We start from the raw sequence: 19,811 nt of genomic DNA on the forward strand, positions 1-19,811 counted from the left end.
GACGTGTGTCCTTTGATAATAAATTTACTTTGAACTTTTTTAGGTCACAAAACCATAAGTGCAAATAGGGTCTTTGGATTCATTTCTCGAGAACAGGAATTTGGAACCAGAGAACGTGTGCCAAAGTTATGTGGGACATTTTTGGTTCATTTTTATGAGACTTGAGTACAAAAGTAACTTGAACCAAAAGATTTCAGAGGCACAGAGTCTTTGATTAGCCTTTACAGTAATGCTTTTGCCAGGTTTATTTAAAAAAAAAGAACCGATGTGGGAATAGCTGTCAGGGTAGGTGAGTTGTCAGAAGAATTGTTTTGTGTTAGTAACTACGATTAATTGCTTTTGGAGTACAGTGGGAGCCTTGCTAGATAATGACCGAAAAATTGGAAGGCTAATTGAGTGGAGAAATGGGTCATTCAGCCTATCAAATCTGCAATAAATCATGCATTTTGTATTTCAATCTCTTTCCCTGTTGTGACCTTCCAGCTTTATACAATTGTTCAGTAATATTCTACCACACAACTGCAATACAGAAGATTTTATACACACGTACTGTGTGTGTGTGTGTGTGTGTATGTATGTATATATATAAATAATGTAGCGTATATATTAAAAATTGTATATATATATTTATATATTAAGAGCTATATAAAATTGTGCAAAAATAAAAAGTCCATTCAGAAATGGGATGGCAGAGGGGAAGAAGCTATTCCTGAATTATTGTATGCTTCTGGCTTCTGTATTTCCTCCCTGACGGTAGCAATGAGAACAAGGCATGTCCTGGGTGATTGGGGTCCTTAATGATGCTGCCTTCTTGAGGAAAGGTGGGGGGCGGGGGGGAGCAGAACTTGGATTTAAAAATGTAATTCAACATTTAACATTTGGATTGTAATGCAGAAATAAACTTGGTACTGTGTTTTAGATATCTGTGTGATCCTGCTTTAAATGTTAATAAGAAAAAAATGATACAGGGATGCAAAATTATTAAAGGGGATAGAAAGAGTAAATGCAAGCAGGTTTTTTTTCCACTGAGGCTGGGTGGGACTACGAATGGGTTAAGAGTGAAAGATGAAAATTTTAAGGAGGAACAAGGGGGGAAGCTTCTTCACGCAGAAGTTGGTGAGAGTGTGGAATGAGCTACCAGCACAAGTAATGCATGCAAGCTTGATCTCAACATTTAAGAGAAGTTTGGATAGATATGTGGGTGGTAGGGGTATGGAGGGCTATGGCCCTGGTGCAGGTTGCTGGGAATAGGTAGTTTAAATGGCTTGGCACAGACTAGATGGGCCAAAGGGCCAGTTTCTGTGCTGTTCTATGACTCTAAACATTTTTGAAGTATTTGAAAGGCAATGCCAGTTTCACCTTCAGCACTGATCATCTCTCTTCTATTTTCCAGCATGAAATTCGCCATAACGAGAAGACGATGATTGATGATTAGACGTCATAGAGACAGTCACAGATTGAGAGTAAAGGTAATACACGTGCATTTTGTGCTATTTATGGACTCTTGTGCTGTTGGGTGTTTTGGTCCTTGCTATTTAATGTACCTAATTGCTCAGTAATTATATTTAACCATAAGAAGAAATGCATGTGATACTAAAATATTGCCATTATTTCCAAAATTTAGAAAGGATGCTGTCATTGTTTAAACACCATGTAAACTATTTTTTAGTTTACTCTGCTCTTTTGATCAGACTACTTGTGCATTCTGGGTTGGTGGGGTGGAGGTGTATCTCTACCAAAGGAGGTGCAAGGAGCTCCTTCCCTCTGCTTGCCTACAGGCCATCCTTGGACAAGGTGTAGCATCTGCTTAGCTGCTCTCTCTCTCTCTCCCCCCCCCCCCCCCCAACTGCCCAATAGTGGTCACGTGAACTTCTGGGAACAGGTGGTGGATGGTCGTATGAGCAGCCTGTGCATATCACAAGCCCTGGTTATGCGACCACTGACGCCAGGCAGACCACCTCTGAAGAGTATTGATAATGGCTGGAGTCACCCATCTTGTAAAGACTCTGCCCAGAAGAAGGCAATGGCAAACCACTTGTGCAGAAGAATTTGCCAAGAATAATCATGGTGATGTGAGACAGTGCATAATGATGTCAAATAACATGGAACCTACAAACGAGCAAACTCGTGCATTGCAATATGTGCTTCTCAGGTGTTTTATTGAACAGAAATGGTGGGACACTTGTAGACTCCCATAGCTATCTTAACTATACCTTTGCGGTACACACCATGGAAGAAGGGGAAGGGGCAAGAGCACAGGAGGGAAGTGATGTGTCAGTAAGGAGATCGGGTGAGAGATCAGATACTCTCATCTCCTTACTTTACCCATCATCTCCCTCTAGTGTTCCTGCCCCTTCCCTTTCTTCCATGTTCTTATATCCTCTTGTATCAGATTCCCCCTTTTCAGCCCTTTATCTCTTTCACCTATTGGGTTCCCAGCTCTTTACTTCACCTCCTCCCCCTCTCCCGGTTTCACTTATCACCTGCCACCTTGTACTTCTTCCTCCCCTCCTCCACCTTACTCTGACTTCTCTTTTTCCAGTCCTGATGAAGGGTCTCGACCTGAAACGTCGCCTGTTTACTCTTTTCCATAGATGCTGCCTGATCTGCTGAGTTCACCAGCACTTTGTCTGGCTGTGAGTTGCTGAAGATTTCCAGCAGAATCTCTTGTATTTATGTTGGTCTGAAGAGTTGGGTTAAACAAAACTTGAAATTTGCCAACATGAGGGAATTTGATGAAGATGATGAAGGTAATATTCTGAGGGACAGAGTTGTGGGAAATGGAATGGACAGAGGTGGGCCCAGCCATTGTTGGTGTATGGGCAGCATTGTCCGTGTAGATGATGGAACAATTGGGACAGTCGTATGGATTTTCAGAAACTGCAGAGAAAATAGTTACACTATCATATTTTCTGGCATAATGGCAGAGATCCTCGAAATCGGGAAATTGAGGAAATGCTATAGGGGTGGGGGCGAAAGGTGGGCTATGTGAATGTTGGAAGCAAGCTTAATGTTTTCCTCTCAGTTTTAGGACAAGAACAGCACGGTTGATAGTTTTCAATGTAGCAAAGGTGAAAGAACAAAGGGGGTTCCGAAGACACAATAAGGACCTGTAAGAGCTTCCATTGCAAAATCTTTAATTTGGAGGAAGCAAGCAGAGTCTTCAGTGTGGAAGGGAACAAACTTTTGGCTTGGCGAGCCCTTGGTGATTGTCAAGGACCCGCTTATGCAAGTCCTACACTAGTCCAGTTTTATTCCTCTGTCATCAAAGTAAGCTGCAGAGTGCTACAAAATTAGCCAGCTGCATCACGGGTACCCAAAACCTCTTCAAGAAACGAGGCTTCAAAAAGCTGGCATCCATCATTACGGACCTCCACCACTAGGACATGTCCATTTCTCATTGCTACCCTCAGGAAGGAGGCATAGGAGCCTGAAGGTGCACATTCAGCAATTCAGGAACAGCTTCTGTTATCCCATTTCTGATTAGACATTGAACCCATGAACACTACCTCACTACTTTTTTATTTCTATTTTTGTACTACTTATTTAACTGTTTAATGTACTGTACACATACTTTAATTCAGTTTTTTCCTATATTTACCATGTATTGCTTTGTACTGCTGCCACAAAGTTAACCAATTTCGCAACATATGCTAGTGATATTAAACCTGATTCTGATATCACCTCCTCCCCCTGATTTTTACCACTCAGCTCCACTTAACACATGTCTGGAATGTGGGAGGAAATGGAAGCAGCACTTTGAGGAAACACTTGGCAGAGCTCGTACATTCCACACTAAGCATTTGCAACTGGGATTCAACTTGGGCCACTGGATCTCCTAGTTGTGCTGTTATGGATAAGACTGCCTCAGTACAAGATGGAACTGGAGCTCTCAGATGGTGGGATTTGGAGTTGTAAAAGGAATGAATGAAAGGAGACAGAGGTTTGGGGAACTGGAATTTGCTAAAGGTTGCAGAGGGCAGTGGAGGGGATTTGCAGATATCAGGAGGAGGAGGATGGATAGGATAGAAAATGGGCATGATCCCACTTTGGAAGTACTGTTCTTAAGGCAGGAATAGTGGTGTAACAGTAGGCACACGTGGATTCAGAGAAGGCTGGGGTTGGATAGATAGATATACTTCATTAATCCCGAGGGAAATTTGGTTTCGTTACAGCCGCACCAACCAAGAATAGAGTGTGAATATAGCAATACAAAAACCCCCAACAATCAAACAACAAAATGCAAACTATGCCAGATAGAAAATAAGTCCAGGACCAGTCTATTAGCTCAGGGTGTCTGACCCTCCACGGGAGGAGCTGCACGTTCGATGAACACAGGCAGGAACGACCTCCCGTGCCGCCAAGTGTTGTATCACGGTGGAATGTGGCCTTAGTCCAACAGTAAAAAGTTCAATATTCAGTCTGCAAACATGTTCCTCAATCATAATATGCCCCGGATTGCACCATCCATTGTTGACCAGATCAGTAAGCACCCAACTCCTTCACGCTTACTGCTCTCAGTGCACTCCCGGTCAGCCGGAACGGTATTACCCACCGAATTCCTCTTCTCCATAAGTTTCTGTTGTCTCGACCCGGTCCTCTTTCCTCGACTTTGTGATCCCCCTCTGCCTCCTCTGCGTGTTTTCCTCCGGATTTCGGCAGTGGTGTCCGCCGCTCTGCTCGCTAAACTAGCCGGCATTAGCTGGTTTCTGGAATACACAATGCGACCTTGCTTCTGTCCCACGTGTCAGGATGTAACCATTTCCAGTGCTAAGAAATACCCAAATAAAATTCTCTCCACCAGCATTTTAGAGAGGGTGCAGCTTCGACGTGTTACTGTGAGAGAAAAAAAAAACAAAAAATAACGTAAATTAAAAAGTAAGAAGAAGAAAGTAAGAATAGATCGGAACGGCTGTACCAGGCTGCATGCATGACCAGCGCATGCGCACTAGGGAAAATCTTGCAATGGAAGCTCTTACAAGTCTTTGGAATTCTCTGTTCCAGAGTAAGTTCCAAAATTTCCCAAATCTGATTGCTTTCCTGTGACGTTGAGGTGTGCACAAGCTAATTGCTGTGGTTTAATTGCTGCGTCTGTTGTGAAGGAGAGTCCGTCCTGGATGCGACAGCAAAGATTCAAGGATTGATACTGGCCACTCGTGTATTGTCTTGTTTTGAGGTAACAACAGCTGAAGACTGGATGACATTACTGAGGATTTTTCTCATGGTGATTGCAGCTCGGTGAATAATGTGCTAGGTTTGATAAAGCGTAATGGCAGAGCAACCAGCATTATTAATACTTAATGTTGTGTTGCACCCATGTTTACAGGGCTGTGTAAATCAGCAAAAAAGGAGTATTGCTGTTTCCCTGTAGATTTCTAGGATCACTGAACATGCCCAACTCCTTCCTTTTTATTCTTTTCAAATCTTATTATTATTATCCAAAATTAACAAGAACACATCGAAGTAAGCAAACTTACAATGTCTCAAAAAAAACATTATTTTAAATATTGAAAAAATTTTGGTGATTTTTTTTCAAAAAAGAGGGGGGAAGCCCTATTAAGCAAGAAAAAGTGAGGGGGGAAAACCCCATTAGGTGTTCAACCCCAGAGCCATGCGTCATACAAAAAGCTTCTAAAGATAAACATCAAACCGCCAGCAAGAAAAAAAAATTCCTAAAAGTTTACAATTAGATCTTGGAGGAAATCATCAATTAACTCAAATGATAATAACGAGTAAATTAACCCCATCTTTTCTCAAAATTAAACATAGGTTCAAAGGTCCGACTTCTAATTTTCTCCAAACTAAGACATAGCATTCCTTGACAGAACCATTGTGACAAAGTGGGAGCCGATGTATCCTTCCACATCAACAAAATGGCCGTCCTAGCTATCAATGTAACAAATGCAATAACATGTTGGTCAGATAAAGAGATACCACGGATATTTTGAGGAATTATTCCAGAAAGCACAGTTAATTTGTTAGGTTGTAAATTAATTTTAAGCGCTTTAGAAATTGTCGAGAAAACTGATTTCCAGAACTGTTCCAATATAGAACAAGACCAAAACATGTGTGTCAGTGTAGCTGTCTCAGTTTTACATCTATCACAATGACTATCAATGTTAGGGAATATTTTAGACAGTTTCTCCTTTGTCAAATGGTAACGATGTACAATTTTAAATGGAATCAATGAATGACTAGCACAGATCGAAGAAGAGTTAACCAGCTTCAGAATCCGTGTCCAATCCTCTGTCAAATTAAGTTCCTTTTCCCAATCTTGTCCAACTCCTTAGAGTTGTCAGGTTAACAGATTAAATTAATGAAGGCTGTTAGAAGGAAAACTAAAGGGACAGGTTAGAGCTGTTACGTGTGGCAGGATCTGAAATCTAAAAGAGAATGTGGTTATGCCCAGTAGATCAGCCAGTGTCTAAATAAATAGGCATCAGTTAGTCTCATGAGACCATGGATTTGTGCCTTGGAAGGTTTTCAGGGTGCAGGCCTGGGCAAGGTTGTATGGAAGACCAGCAGTTGCCCATGCTACAAGTCTCCCCTCTCCACGACACCAATGTTGTCCAAGGGAAGAGCATTAGGACCCATACAGCTTGGCACCGGTGTCGTTGCAGAGCAACGTGTGGTTAAGTGCCTTGCTCAAAGACACGCACACTGCCTCAGGCACGGCTCAAACTAGTAACCTTCAAATCACTAGACGAATGCCTTAACCACTTGGCCATGTGCCAACACCAGCCAGTGTTTAGCTATCTCTAATAAGAACAAAAGCAAAGCACATTATGTGAAATTGTTGAATGTGATATGGTAACAAATGGTTGTAACGTGTTCAGGTGGAGGACAAAATGCTATTTCTCAAGCTTACATTGGCCCTTGTTGAAACAGTGCAGAAGACCCAAGCACCTCCGCACCGTTGGCCAGAAAAAGCGGGATCTCCCAGTTCTGCTTTGTATTCCAATTTCAACATGCCAGTCCATGGCCTCCTAATATCACAATGAGGCCGCACTCAGATTGGAGGAGCAACACCTTATATTCTGACTGGGTATCCACCAATCTGATGGCATGAACATTGATTTCTCGAACTTTTTATAATTGCTCGCCCTCACCACCATTCCCCGTTCCTTTTTTCCCCCTCTCACCCTATCTCTTTACCCACCCATCACCTCCCCTTGGTGCTTATCCTCCTTCCCTTTCTTCCCTAGTTGTCTTCCCTCTTCTATCAGTTTCCCACCTCTCCAGCCTTTTATCTCTTTCACTATTTGACTTCCCAGCTCTTTACTTCACTCCCTCCCCCTCTCCTGGTTTCACCTATCACCTGCCACCCTGTACTACTGCTTCCCCTCCCTCCACCTTCTTACTCTGACTTCTCCGCTTTCTTTCCAGTACTGATGAAGGAACTTGGCCCAAGGCATCAACTGTTTACTCTCTTCCATAAGATGCTGCATGGCTTGCTGAATTAGAACATAGAACCTAGAAAATCTACAGCACGTTACAGGCCCTTCGGCCCACAATGTTGTGCTAACCGTGTAACCTACTCTAGAAGCTGTCTCGAATTTCCCTACTGCATAGCCCTCTGTCTTTAAGCTCCGTGTACCTATCTAAGAGTCTCTTAAAAGACCCTATTGTATCCGCCTCTACCACTTTCACTGGCAGTGCATTCCATACATTCACCACTCTTTGCGTGGAAAAACTTATCCCCTTTGTACCTACTTCCAAGCACCTTAAAACTATGCCCCCTCGTGTTAGCCATTTCAGCCCTGGGGAAAAGCAAGTTCCTCCAGCATTTTGGATCTGTTGTCACAAAATGTGTCTGTAACTCCGCACCCTTCAGATTACCAGGAGACCTACAGTTGTACTGTAATGAGAGTAGGTGCGAATACTGTCAGGATGATGAGATAACTGAGATGGCAAAGAAATAGGATATGCAGATCCCAAGTTACATCAGTGTCATGGGATTATCAAGTTGGGAATGGGGGGCAGAAGAGGGGAGCATCAGCTGGAAGGCCAATCACTCCTGGGGTATGAACCTCTTAAAGCAGTCACCCAATCAGCTTTTGGTTTCTCCAGTATGGAGGCCACACATGTTGAGCACCAAATGGAATGCATATTGGAAGCTATGCAAGCAACACATGCAAATTACCTTAAGGCAGGGGTTCCCAACCTGTGGTCTGCAGGCCCCTCTGTAGGATCCTTGATACTCTGATACTTGGGGGTTCTTCTGGGAGTCAAAAATGGCAAGTCTTAATTCCAAGATTTCATTTTATTTTCGAGTACTATCATATAGGTACTAAGCAAACTAATGAAAAACTGAGAAACTATGCTTAGAGGGGAATTGATGCTAAATGGTGTAAGGTGGCACTTCTGAAAAATCTATCAGTTTTATAGATAAGAAAGAAAATTGCTTGGATAAGAATGAATTAGTTAATGGGCTACATAATTTTAAAAATTACATTAATTTTTAAAAATACATCACGTGGATAATGTGCCAGTGAGTGTGAGAAACATGAGTTTGTTAAAATGTACAAATGCTATAAAATGTATTACTAAAACAGACCAGTGGTTTCTAACATCTTGGTTAATGGTGGGGTCCATGGTATAAAAATGGCTGCCTTAAGGAATGCTTTTTATACCTGTGTTGGGGCAAAATGATTGGCCTTGCCTTATCAAGTGTTCCCTTGGTCTTGCCCTTTCTCCCACATAAAACTAACTCGTTTTCTCGCTTTCCCAGTTCAAATGGAGTGTCCTTGACTTGAAGCATTTACTCAGTCTGTTCAGCATTTACCATTTTTGTTGCTTTTGTACCAGATATCATGGTTGGCATGTTATGGGTTGTGGGCTGAAGGGCTTGTTCCTGTGCTGAACTGTTCTCTTGGTAAAATTAGGTTGAGTACAATAGTTGATTTTCAAAATTATCCTTTAATCCTTTGTAATAGTTCATCGGCTTTAATTGTGACACGTAGCATCATGGTTGGCACACTACTTCATGGTGCAAGTTGCAAAATCGATCATTGGGCGTCAGAAGCATGGTGACACCTGCGGGCTATGTTGGTCACTGATTACGAATGATGCATTGCACTGTATGTTTCGATGTACATATGATAAATAAGCTACTCTTTATGTCTTTAAGTCGCTGCTGCTAAAAGTACAAGTTTGAAAAGGCACCATTGTTATGTATCTTTTACAAAATTTAGTCAGATGCAAAACTTATCTATCTCCATTGCAGTTTCATCTCCTATCCTAATGAATGTTCCTTTTGTCTTGTTTTTCTTTCACAAGGTATTATTAGGACCACATCGTAATACTGGGGACCACGGAAACATGGGGTTTGAAGCTGGTGTTGCAAAAGGTGCCTGTCTGTAACTCCGCACCCTTCAGCTTGCCAGAAGACCTCTAGTGGTACTGTACTTGAGAGTAGGTACAACTACTAACATGCTGTTGACCGTATCAGGATGATTGGATGCTTATGATGGCAAAAAAACAGGATGCTCGGATCCCAAGTTACAACATCAGTGTGGTGGGATTGTCTGGGACGGAGAAGGATAAAGGCCAATGTGGTGTTGGCAAGTCTTGCTTCTGCAATCGATTTGTACGCCCTAAAGCTGATCATTTTCATCTTGACCACACATCGGTCCTCAGCACCAGTGACTTTGGGGGCCGAGTTGTTAACAATGACCATTTTTTGTACTGGGGTGAGGTAGCTAGAGCGGTGGAGGAAGGAGTGGAATGTCGAATTCACGTGGTGGAACAGACAGAGTTCATTGACGATCAGACGTTTCAGCCTCACCGGAGCACTGCTCTGCAACCTTACATTAAACGTGCAGCAGCAACCAAATTGGCATCTGCTGAAAAGTTGATGTATATTTGCACTGACCAGTTGGGTCTGGAACAAGACTTTGAACAGAAGCAGATGCCAGAAGGGAAGCTCTTAATTGATGGCTTCCTCCTCTGCATAGATGTCAGCCGGGGTATGAACAGAAATTTTGAGGACCAGCTTAGATTTATCACGAACTTGTATAACCAAATAATAAAAACAAAGAAACCTATCGTGGTGGTGCTGACAAAATGCGACGAAGGGGTGGAGCGATACATCCGTGAAGCTCACTCCTTTGCCATGACTAAAAAGAACCTCCAGGTGGTGGAGACGTCAGCACGATCAAATGTCAATGTGGAATTGGCCTTCAGTACTTTGGTGCAGTTGATAGACAAAAGTCGGTCAAGGCCTAAAATAATTCCATACTATGAAGCATTAAAACAACAAAGTCAACTAATAGCTAATGCAAAAGACAAATATGACTTCATCATTAGCCAGTGTGTCGTCCATTATAATGAAAGTTGGACAAATGCCACTAGGAAAATGCATATGAAATCTGAATTCCTGGACTATGTGCATCTCGAAGGAACCCCAAAGGCCAAAAAACTGTTCTTGCAGCACATTTTAATGCTCAAAGAGAGGCACATTGATCACTTAAAGAACAAGTACCTCAATAAACTTGTGCTAGCGCTTGATGCCCTTTTCCCCGATCTGAATGAGATTGAGAACTTGAACTGGACCATGGCACAGCAGAGGTTAAAGACCAAGCAGGACTTTGCAGCCTGGTTTGTTGTGCTGAGTGAAACACCCTGGGATAAAACTGATCATATTGATAAAATGGATGACACCCGGATTCCATTTGACTTGTTGGCCGGGAAATGTGCTGAAGATCAATTCAGAAAGCATTTAGAAAAGCTGAAGAATGAAAGAACAAGAGATGAAATGAGGAGGGCCTTTAAGGAAAATCTGTCATCGTCGCCCTTCATAACCCCTGGAAAACCATGGGAAGAGGCTAGAAGTTTTGTTATGAATGAGGAATTCTATCAGTGGCTCCAAGAGCAGGAATACCAAGATATTTACAGTAGACATCAACGCGAGATTATAGATAAAGCCAAGGATCAATTTCAAGAACTGCTTTTAGAATATTCAGAGTTATTTTATGAATTGGAGTTGGATGCCAAACCTAGCAAGGAGAAAATGGGTCTCATCCAGGATGTTTTAGGAGATGAGCAACGATTTAAGGCACTTCAGAAACTGCAAGCTGAACGAGATGCTCTTGTGTTAAAACATATTCATTTTGTATATCATCCAACCAAGGAGACATGTCCAAACAGTCAGAACTGTATTGATAGCAAAGTTGAGCAGTTGTTGGCTGCAAAATTTTATCGATCTTCAGATCGAAGCCATCTGAACTCTCATTCGGACTCTAATGCCGACAAGCTCAACCTTGTACTGCTTGGCAAGGATGGACTTGCACATGAACTGGCTAATGAAATTCGAGTGCTGTGTACGGATGATAAGTACGTTCTTGAGGGGAAAATGTATGAGCTGTCATTGCGACCAATAGAAGGTAATGTGAAACATCGGGTTAATTCCTTTCAGACACCAACCTTTCAGCCTCACGGTTGCCTTTGCCTGTACAACTCCAAAGAATCTCTGTATTACATAAAAGAGAGCTTAGAGAAACTGAAAGGATCAACTTTGGATCGAAAGGACAATCATTTAGCGCAGCTGCCTCTAACACTAGTTCTGGCTTACAAAAGGGAGAGTGGTGGAGAAACACTACAGACGTTGAGGAACCATGGCCAACAACTTGCCAACAAACTGCAATGCCTTTTTGTTGATGTAACTTCTCACAGTGTGGGTTCTGGACGAAATTTCAGTGAACTACAAATCAATCAGGCCCTAAAAGGCTTGTTAGACACTATGAAACGTAATTTGAATCTCGTAAGCTCTTCCCCAAGCATTAAAGACTTAACTGATGCAGATCTCCGAATAGTCATGTGTTTGATGTGTGGTGACCTTTTTGGTGTGGATGAAGTTCTCTTGTCCATTATTCAACCTCATTTTTGTAGTTCATCGCAACCTGGGAACAGTAATTCAGTCATGCTTGAGTTACCAATTGGAACAGCACGTAAGCGTGTCGAGCTATCTATTCTCTCCTATCATTCCTCTTTCAACATAAGAAAAAACCAATTAGTCCATGGGTACATTATTTTTTACTTAGCAAGACGCAAAGCTTCCTTGGCCATGCTCAGAGCTTTTTTGTCAGACGTGCAGGATATTATTCCTATTCAGTTAGTAGCAGTCACTGACGGGGCTGAAGGATTGGAGGGCGATGTGTCGCGGGACCAGGTTGAAGAAGGCCAAGAAATTGCTCAAGAGATCTGTGGAAAATTCGCCAAAATAACTGGTGGGTATTCCTTTCAGCACAATGTGGAGATCTTTGCCCCATTCTTCAGAGATGCAGCTGAAAAGAAAACCATTGTTGAAGCTTCACACATGTATGATAACGCGGCCGAGGCATGCAGTAATACGGAAGAAGTGTTTGGCTTTTCTCCAAGGCCCAGCTCACCCCTCAACAATTCAAATTGCTTTGATTATGATGAGGATATTGAAGGTCCACCACCTTATGCTGCACGGGATGAGACTTCCGGGACTCTGGTGATCAAAGAGCAGTCCAAGCTCTCTATGGACCTTGAGGGGAATGAAAACTACTTGCTGAGCAGCACTCTTAGTTCTTTTGAGAGGCTAAGTAACAAAGTACCTCCTCCAGTAAAACCAAAGCCGATGGTACATTTTGACAAACTGGTGAAGAAAATGGATCCCACTGAGGGGAAAGAACCAGGAAGCAAAGAAATGCAGAGAAAGTCTTCAACTGTAAGCTGGGCGCCTTCTGACGATGGGTCCTTCACCTCGGATTATGCAGAGCCAATAGACACGTTGGTAAGACCGAGAGGGGATGAAGAGAATATATACTCGGTACCGCATGACAGTACCCAGGGCAAAATTATAACCATCAGGAATTCTATTTCTGCCAAGTCGCAGTCGAATGGAAGCGGCAATGGATCAGATAGTGAGATGGATATTAGCTCCCTGGACCGTCAGAGGAAACTTTCATCTGTCAGCAAACCATCGTTGTACAGAGATCGGTCCAAGAAATTAGGCAAGTTTGCAAGTTATCGCACAAGCTTCAGTGTTGGGAGTGATGATGAACTGGGGTCCTTGTCACAGAAGAAAGCGGAAGCTGATTCATCATTGACCAAGGGAGAAAATTCAGCCAGTACTTACGAAACAGATGGAGATGAGTCAAAGCGAGGGAAGCTCCTTCGTAGCTTGAGAAGGCCAGCGTCAAAGGTAAGATGCGTTCCTTTCTCAGAATTCTTTCCAAAACGTTTGAGCAAACGTACACAGACTTATCCTTAAGGCAGGGGTTCCCAACCTTTTTTCATGCATTTACCTCTACCATTAACTGAGGGGTCTGTGGGTCCCAGTTTGGAACCTCTGTTTTAAGGTAAGGGGTATCATGTCTTGCTCTATTAATAATTAGATTATCCCCAGGTTGGATGAGATCTGCCCGAGGTTACTATCTGGAATAAGGGGTAAGCAGGGGTTCTAATGGAGATTTTTGTTAGCCGTAGATGAGGTGCCAGAGGATTGGAAGTTAGCTGATCTTCCTTTATCAGAGAAGGCTGGCGAGTGTTTGGTATTTGTGGAGAAATAACTGAGGAAAAGTCAATAGGAGGTGGGATATATGTATGTTTGGAAAGGCAGAGACCATAGTTAGCTTGGCTTTGTGGGGAAAATCCAGTGCCTGTAGTATGAATATTTTGAGGAGATGAATAAAAAGGTTAATGACGACAGATGTTTGATGTTGTCATTGTGAACACAAGGTGCTTGATGACGTCCTGTATGGTAGGCTGATCTACAAGGTTAAGACCATAAGATATAGGAGCAGAATTACCCAGTTCAACCCATCGAGTCAGTTCTGCTATTTCATTATGGCTGATTTATTATCCCTCTCAAAGCCATTCTCCTGCCTTCTCCTATCACCCTCCACCTTAAATACACCCAAAAACTTGGTCTGTACAGCCACCTATGGCAAAGAATTGCACAGATTCACCACCCTCTGGCTAAAGAAATTTTTCTTCACCTCTGTTCCAAATGTATGTCCCTGAATTCTGAGGCTGTCCGCTCTCGTCCTAGACTTCCCGATAATTCTTCCTCATCCACTCTACCCAGACTTTTCAATATTCAATGGGGTGCGATGAGCTAGTGATGGAAGGATGCTTTTCCTATTGGAAAACTGTGGTCAATGGTGGATTTTAGCGATTGGTACCATGGTCTTTGTAACTTATAATTACTAAATTTGCAGATTATAGAAATAGTTAAGTGTTGTGGACAGCAGTGAATCTGTACATTATAGATCAGATTGAATTTTTTCCTGATAAATGCAGGATGAATCAAACTGGGAAGTTTTGATTGGGCTAGCACATATTAACCCATGAGGCTTTAAGGAATGCTATCGAATAGAGTAGGGTTTCTCAGTCGGGGTTCCACAGAACCCTAGATTCTGCAAGAGTTTGTGATTTAAAAAAAAAGTGTTATTTTTTTGAACTTCGCACAATGTGCAGTGCCCATTAGCAATTTCATTAGAGGCCTCTCAGCCCTGTATGGTAATGCACAGTAGCACCATGTTTATTTGGTTGAATCGGTTTCAATTTTTGACATGAGATGGTGGAGGCTATTGACAATCAGTGAACACTGTATTGCACAGAGGGAGTGAATATTTAGCCAACCTTTGGTGGGGAGTGGAGAGAGAAACACCAGGTAATTAAGCTTAGCTTAACTTTCTTGAAAGGTGGATGGTAGGTTGATTGGTGAGCGTTGTATTGCACGGAGGGGAGGACAGTAGGCTGATAATTGGTGAGGGCTGTATTGCACGGAGGGGAAGATGATAGGCTGATGAATGTGAAGTGTGTTTTCAGAGCATTGAATGGACTCCTCCAACTTGGGCTATGACGTCAGCCTCTCCCTCCCAAATGACCCCCTCCCCCCAACTTCCCCTTGCGCGTCTCCAACTGACTTATGGGAGGGAACAAACTCTACTAGTGTGGTAGAATATTAAATCTACCGAACTTGCCTTTTGAAAAATTAAATCCCTTTTTGGCTTAAGCCAGTTATTTAACAGAGTATGTTTGTCTTATGAGTTTTTAAAATTTATGAAAGGGAAGGAAAAATTAATTTCAAGAAAGTTAAGCTAAATTTAACTACCTGTTTCTCTTCCCCCCCCCCCAAAGAAAGTTGGGCTAAAAATTCATTATCTACTTAAAAGGATTGACAATTATTTTACCCATTGACTTTATGGGCAGGTAGGCTAATTTCTTTTTGCTGGAATGGAGGAGGCTTGAACGGGTGTTCTAAAGTGCTATATAAAATATCAAGGCACATAGATAGGGTCTCACTGTCTATTACGCTGCTGACGTTTGGGGCAGCAATGAAGGTCCTCCATCTCCATACAGTTGTACACAGATATAAAAAGATTCTTCATCGCTGTTTCAGTTTACCATTAAGGGTTGTTATCCCTGAGCCGAACCCCAGATCTGGGGGACCGGTGGACTGCTCTTAGTCTGACCTCTACCCTTTGACCTGTTTGGCATGGGTGACCCTACCAAGCGCCAAAGCATAAAGCCTTGGCTTCAGCCAGCATAGCTCTCCGGGTCATTGAGGCACGCAAACCTTCAATCCTACGACAAGGTTGTGGTCCTCTTGGAGGATAGATAGGGTGTAGATGGTCAGAATTGTTCCCATGATTAGGGCTATCAAAAATGAGGGCATATAATTAAGGTTTGAGGAGGGTTTTTAAAAGTAGATTTTATTATAATGGTTAATACCTTGTATGCGCTTTCAGAGGAAGTGCTGGAGTCAGGTGAAATTACTAAGCTTAAGAGATATTTAGACAAGTGTTTAAGACAGGAAAGCAACATAAGTTATTATTCAAATTCAGGCAACTGGAGTTAGTGTAGAAGAGTAAAGACTAGCATAGAACTGGTAGGCTGAAGGCCTTGTCTGTATTTCTAATTCAATAACTTTTCTTTACAGTAAGAAAAATATATTATGTGATTAGTGGCTTTGTGGTTATTATTATTGTCTTCAAGTTCTGTCACTGTCATGCTTACCGCATTAAATTTTGTCTTTTAATTGCCACTTGGTACTCTGAATCAGACTTGAAGTGACTGTCATGTTTCACACATTTACATTCTAAACCTGTTTTGATTATACCTGTGGATTTTGAGATGCAAATTTCACTGTTGGCAGGAATAATTTAAAGTGATTAATTGAGTATTACTCAAGAAAAAATGCTGGGAAAAAAGCAAACTGATCAGTTTATGCAGTGTATTAGTGTATAAAACTAACCTCAAAGACAACTGGCATGAATTAGCAGTATTATAACAGTTCATAATGACAATATCAAGATAACTGTGGATCTGCAGCCCAAGGAAGGAAAATCATAACTACTGAGTTCGATCAAGTTCTTTCTATTTTCAATGCTGCCATAAGCCTGGTATTGCTAATAATTTAAAAAATAAATATTATTTAGTTAATTAATCATTTACAAAATTAACTAAAATGACAGTAATTTAAAAAATTAGAAATGTAGCTTGTTGCTACCAACTTTTCCATCAAATAAATGGGATTATGGGCCCTTCAGCATTCCAGCTGGTGGAGAATCTGCAAGCAGATTCCCAGATTGCATTCCATTGCAAGACCACGAATTTCAATGGCCAGAGTCAGAATCAGGTTTATCATTATTGATGTCTGTCGTGAAGTTTGTTGTTTTGCATCAATTCTATTGTATTTCTTTGTTCTACTGTGAATGACAGCAAGAAAATGTATCTCAGGGCAGTATATATTGACATGTATTTTGATGGTAAATTTACTTAGAACTTTGAGAAATCTGATGGTGGAGAGAATGAAGCTGATCTTAAAACATTGTGTGTGTCTTCAGGCTCCTGTACCACCTCTCCAGTGGTACTAATGAGATGAGGACATGTCCCAGATGGTGAAGTCCTTAGTGATGGGTACTGCCATCTTGAGCTACCTCATCTTGAAGGTGTCCTCAATGATGGGAAGGCTGGAGCTTTTTCTGATCCTGTGCATTAGTGGCTCCATAGAAAATAGTGATATAACCAGCTAGTGGTAGAATGCAACCAGGAAATTCCTGGATTTGACCAGTAGGCTCAGGATACTTGGCTTTAGTCCTGGTCTGAAACTTGCTGGCACGAGTGAAAATACTCTTAAATTTGTAAAAAAACTGATGTTTCTGGAAAAACTTCGACCAAAAGATCATTGTGGCCAATCAGAAGATGATGTACTGTTCCTCAAGCAAACTTTGTGCTCTGTGTACTTTCAAAGTAGTTTTAAAGAAGTAGATTGCTCTATAGGGATTTGACAGAAGATGTGGCCGTCATCAGTAGAGTGAATAAAATGGGCATACTTGAGGCCATATTTGAAGTTCAGTGATTCCATTTAATATCAGAGAATGTCTATAGTATGCAACCTGAAACTCTTGATCTTCGCAGACGTCCACGAAACAGAAGAAAAACCCCAAAGAATGAATAAGAGAAAAGCAGTAAAACCCTGAAACCGCCCCCTCTCCCCTCTCACGCACAAGCAGCAGCAAAGCATCAACCCTTCCTCCACCTGCCTCAGCAAAAGCATCACCCCCCCCCCCAAGCCCTTTTTAGTTTCCATACCACACAGGGATGGGATTCTTACAAAATGGTGAGGCCTGCATGAGCTTGGAAGTTGGGAGCAGCAAAGGCTATGTCTTGATGGAGATTCTCCTGCTCATGGGAACATCTCACCCTGTAGTCTATCATGCCAACTAGGGCTTCAGTGAGATTACCCTTTGTTAATTACCGTAGCTGGTTGTGACAAGGCAACTCTCTTGTCCCTAGCGAATCCTTTGGAATTCCTCTTTCAGATGCCTTTCTTACATACAGGGACCTAGCTTGTGCAGGGTACTTCAGCAGTGCTCTATTTGTGTAACAGTACTTGAATCTCCAACCAACCCGTAGATAAGGGCAAATATGCATCACTTGCTGCATCTGCTTGCTAATTTTTTTTGCGACCTGTGCACGAGCCCTTTTTATTGTGTGGTCTTCTACAAGCATCTTCTCTAGTTGAAATAACGGTCTGCCTTTAGGATTCCTCCCACTTTCAAGATTCAAGATTGTTTGTCATTCATCGGTATACAAATGTAAAGGAGAATGAAATCCGGATCTGATGCAGCCTAAAATAATCACAATAAGCAGAGAGAACACAATAATATAAACAGAAAAATATATATACTTAAGATGAGCATTATGTACAATCATCAGTCTATGTATGCAAGTGACACTCGGTGTAGGGTGATTCTGACAGGAAGTGATGAAGTGGGGAGTGTTGTGTGATGGGTAAATGGGTGGAGGTGTTCATTAGCCTGATGGCTTGGGGGAAGTTGCTGATTTTTAAGTCTGGTGGTCCTGGTATGGATGCTTCATAGTCTCTTCCTTTATGGGAGTGGGACAATCATGAACAAGCTAGGTGGGATCCCTCATGATATTGCAGCCCTTCCTCTGGTACCTTTCTGTATATATCACCTTGACGGTGGGGAGGATGGTGGCAATGATGCATTGGCAGGTTAATTACCCGTTGTAGAGCCCTCCTATCCGCAGCAGTATAGTTTCCATCCCATACAGGGATGCAGCTTGTTAGGATGCTCCCTCTCTTGTGCATCTGTAGAAAGTTGTAATAATCTTCAGCCTCTTCAAAAAGTATAGGCATTGGTGAGATCTCTTGACTGTGGAGGTTGTGTTCTAGAACCATGAGAGGCCGTGCACGATTTGTGCTCCTGGGAGTTTGAAACTGCTTGTAGTTTCCACTGCTGTGCTGCTGGTGTAAAGAGGGATGTGAGTGGTGTGAGTTCTCCTGAAGCTGATAATCATCTTCTTCATCTTGTTGACATTGAGGAAGAGGTTATTTACCTGGCACCAGGCCTCAAGCTCTTCAACCTGCTCTCTGTGAGCTGTCTCATCATTGTTGGCATGCCATGCTATATCAGTGTAATGCGCCGTATCTATTTATATATTTACTTATTGAGATGCAGCGTGGCCCTTCGAGTCGAGCCGTGCCACCCAACAATCTCCTGATTTAATCCTAGCCTAATCACTGGACAATTTACAATGAGCAATTAACCTTCCAACTGGGACATCTTTGGACTGTGAGAGGAAACCCGCGCAGCCATGGGGAGAACTTGCAAACTCTTTCCAGGCAGCGGCGAGAATTGAACCCCTGGTCGCTGGTACTGTAAAGTGTTGTGTGAACCACTACACTACTGTGATGTCCATAAGCTTCATTTGCTAAGAGCTTACCCACTCATTCAAGCTATCTATGTTCACTTCCAAAGTCCCGATAGCCCCTTCAAGGTCATGTTTCAAGTAGTTTCAAGTCATTGATAAAAGTTGTAAATTAAGATAAAGATTAGCTTTATTTGTCACATCTACATCAAACCATACAGTGAACGCGTTTGTGGCAAATCAAATCATTGAGCAATGTGCTGGGCAGCCTGTGAGTGTAGCTCTGCTTCCAGCGCCAACATAGCATGCCCACAACTTACTAATCCTAGTGTTCGGACTGTGGAAGGAAACTCGTGCAGTCACAGGGTAACATACCAACTCCTTGCACGCAGCAACAGGGATTTTACAGCTGGTGCTGCAATAGCGTTATCCTAACAACTATGCTATTGTATTAATTGTCAATTAAAAACTGATGGACAACAATTACTTAACTAACAACAAGGTACATTCTCATAGCTTAAAAAAGCCACATTTATTCTGTTTTCTCTGCAGTAACCAAGCTTCAGTTATGAAATCCTAAGATATAGGAGTAGAACTAGACCATTTGGCCCATCAAGTCTTCTCCACCATTTCATCATGACTGATCCATTTTCCCC

General features: G+C 42.2%; 1 protein-coding gene across 3 annotated transcripts in view; it reads left to right on the top strand.

Moving 5' to 3' along the window:
* Window positions 1–19,811, top strand: part of arhgap35a (Rho GTPase activating protein 35a) — a 206,113-nt gene that overhangs the window by 69,925 nt on the left and 116,377 nt on the right. For 2 of the 3 annotated variants that reach the window (XM_063059930.1, XM_063059929.1), the window contains 2 exons: window positions 1,394–1,469; window positions 9,280–13,171. In XM_063059930.1, coding sequence (XP_062916000.1) covers window positions 9,461–13,171 — 3,711 coding nt within the window. In that variant the 5' untranslated portion in view covers window positions 1,394–1,469; window positions 9,280–9,460. Of the gene's footprint in view, window positions 1–1,393; window positions 1,470–2,594; window positions 2,751–9,279; window positions 13,172–19,811 lie in introns of all 3 variants that reach the window. The other variant, XM_063059931.1, reaches the window with a different exon arrangement.

Source organism: Mobula hypostoma, chromosome 10 (genome assembly GCF_963921235.1).
Source record: "Mobula hypostoma chromosome 10, sMobHyp1.1, whole genome shotgun sequence".
In the NCBI taxonomy this organism is placed as follows: Eukaryota; Metazoa; Chordata; class Chondrichthyes; order Myliobatiformes; family Myliobatidae; genus Mobula; species Mobula hypostoma.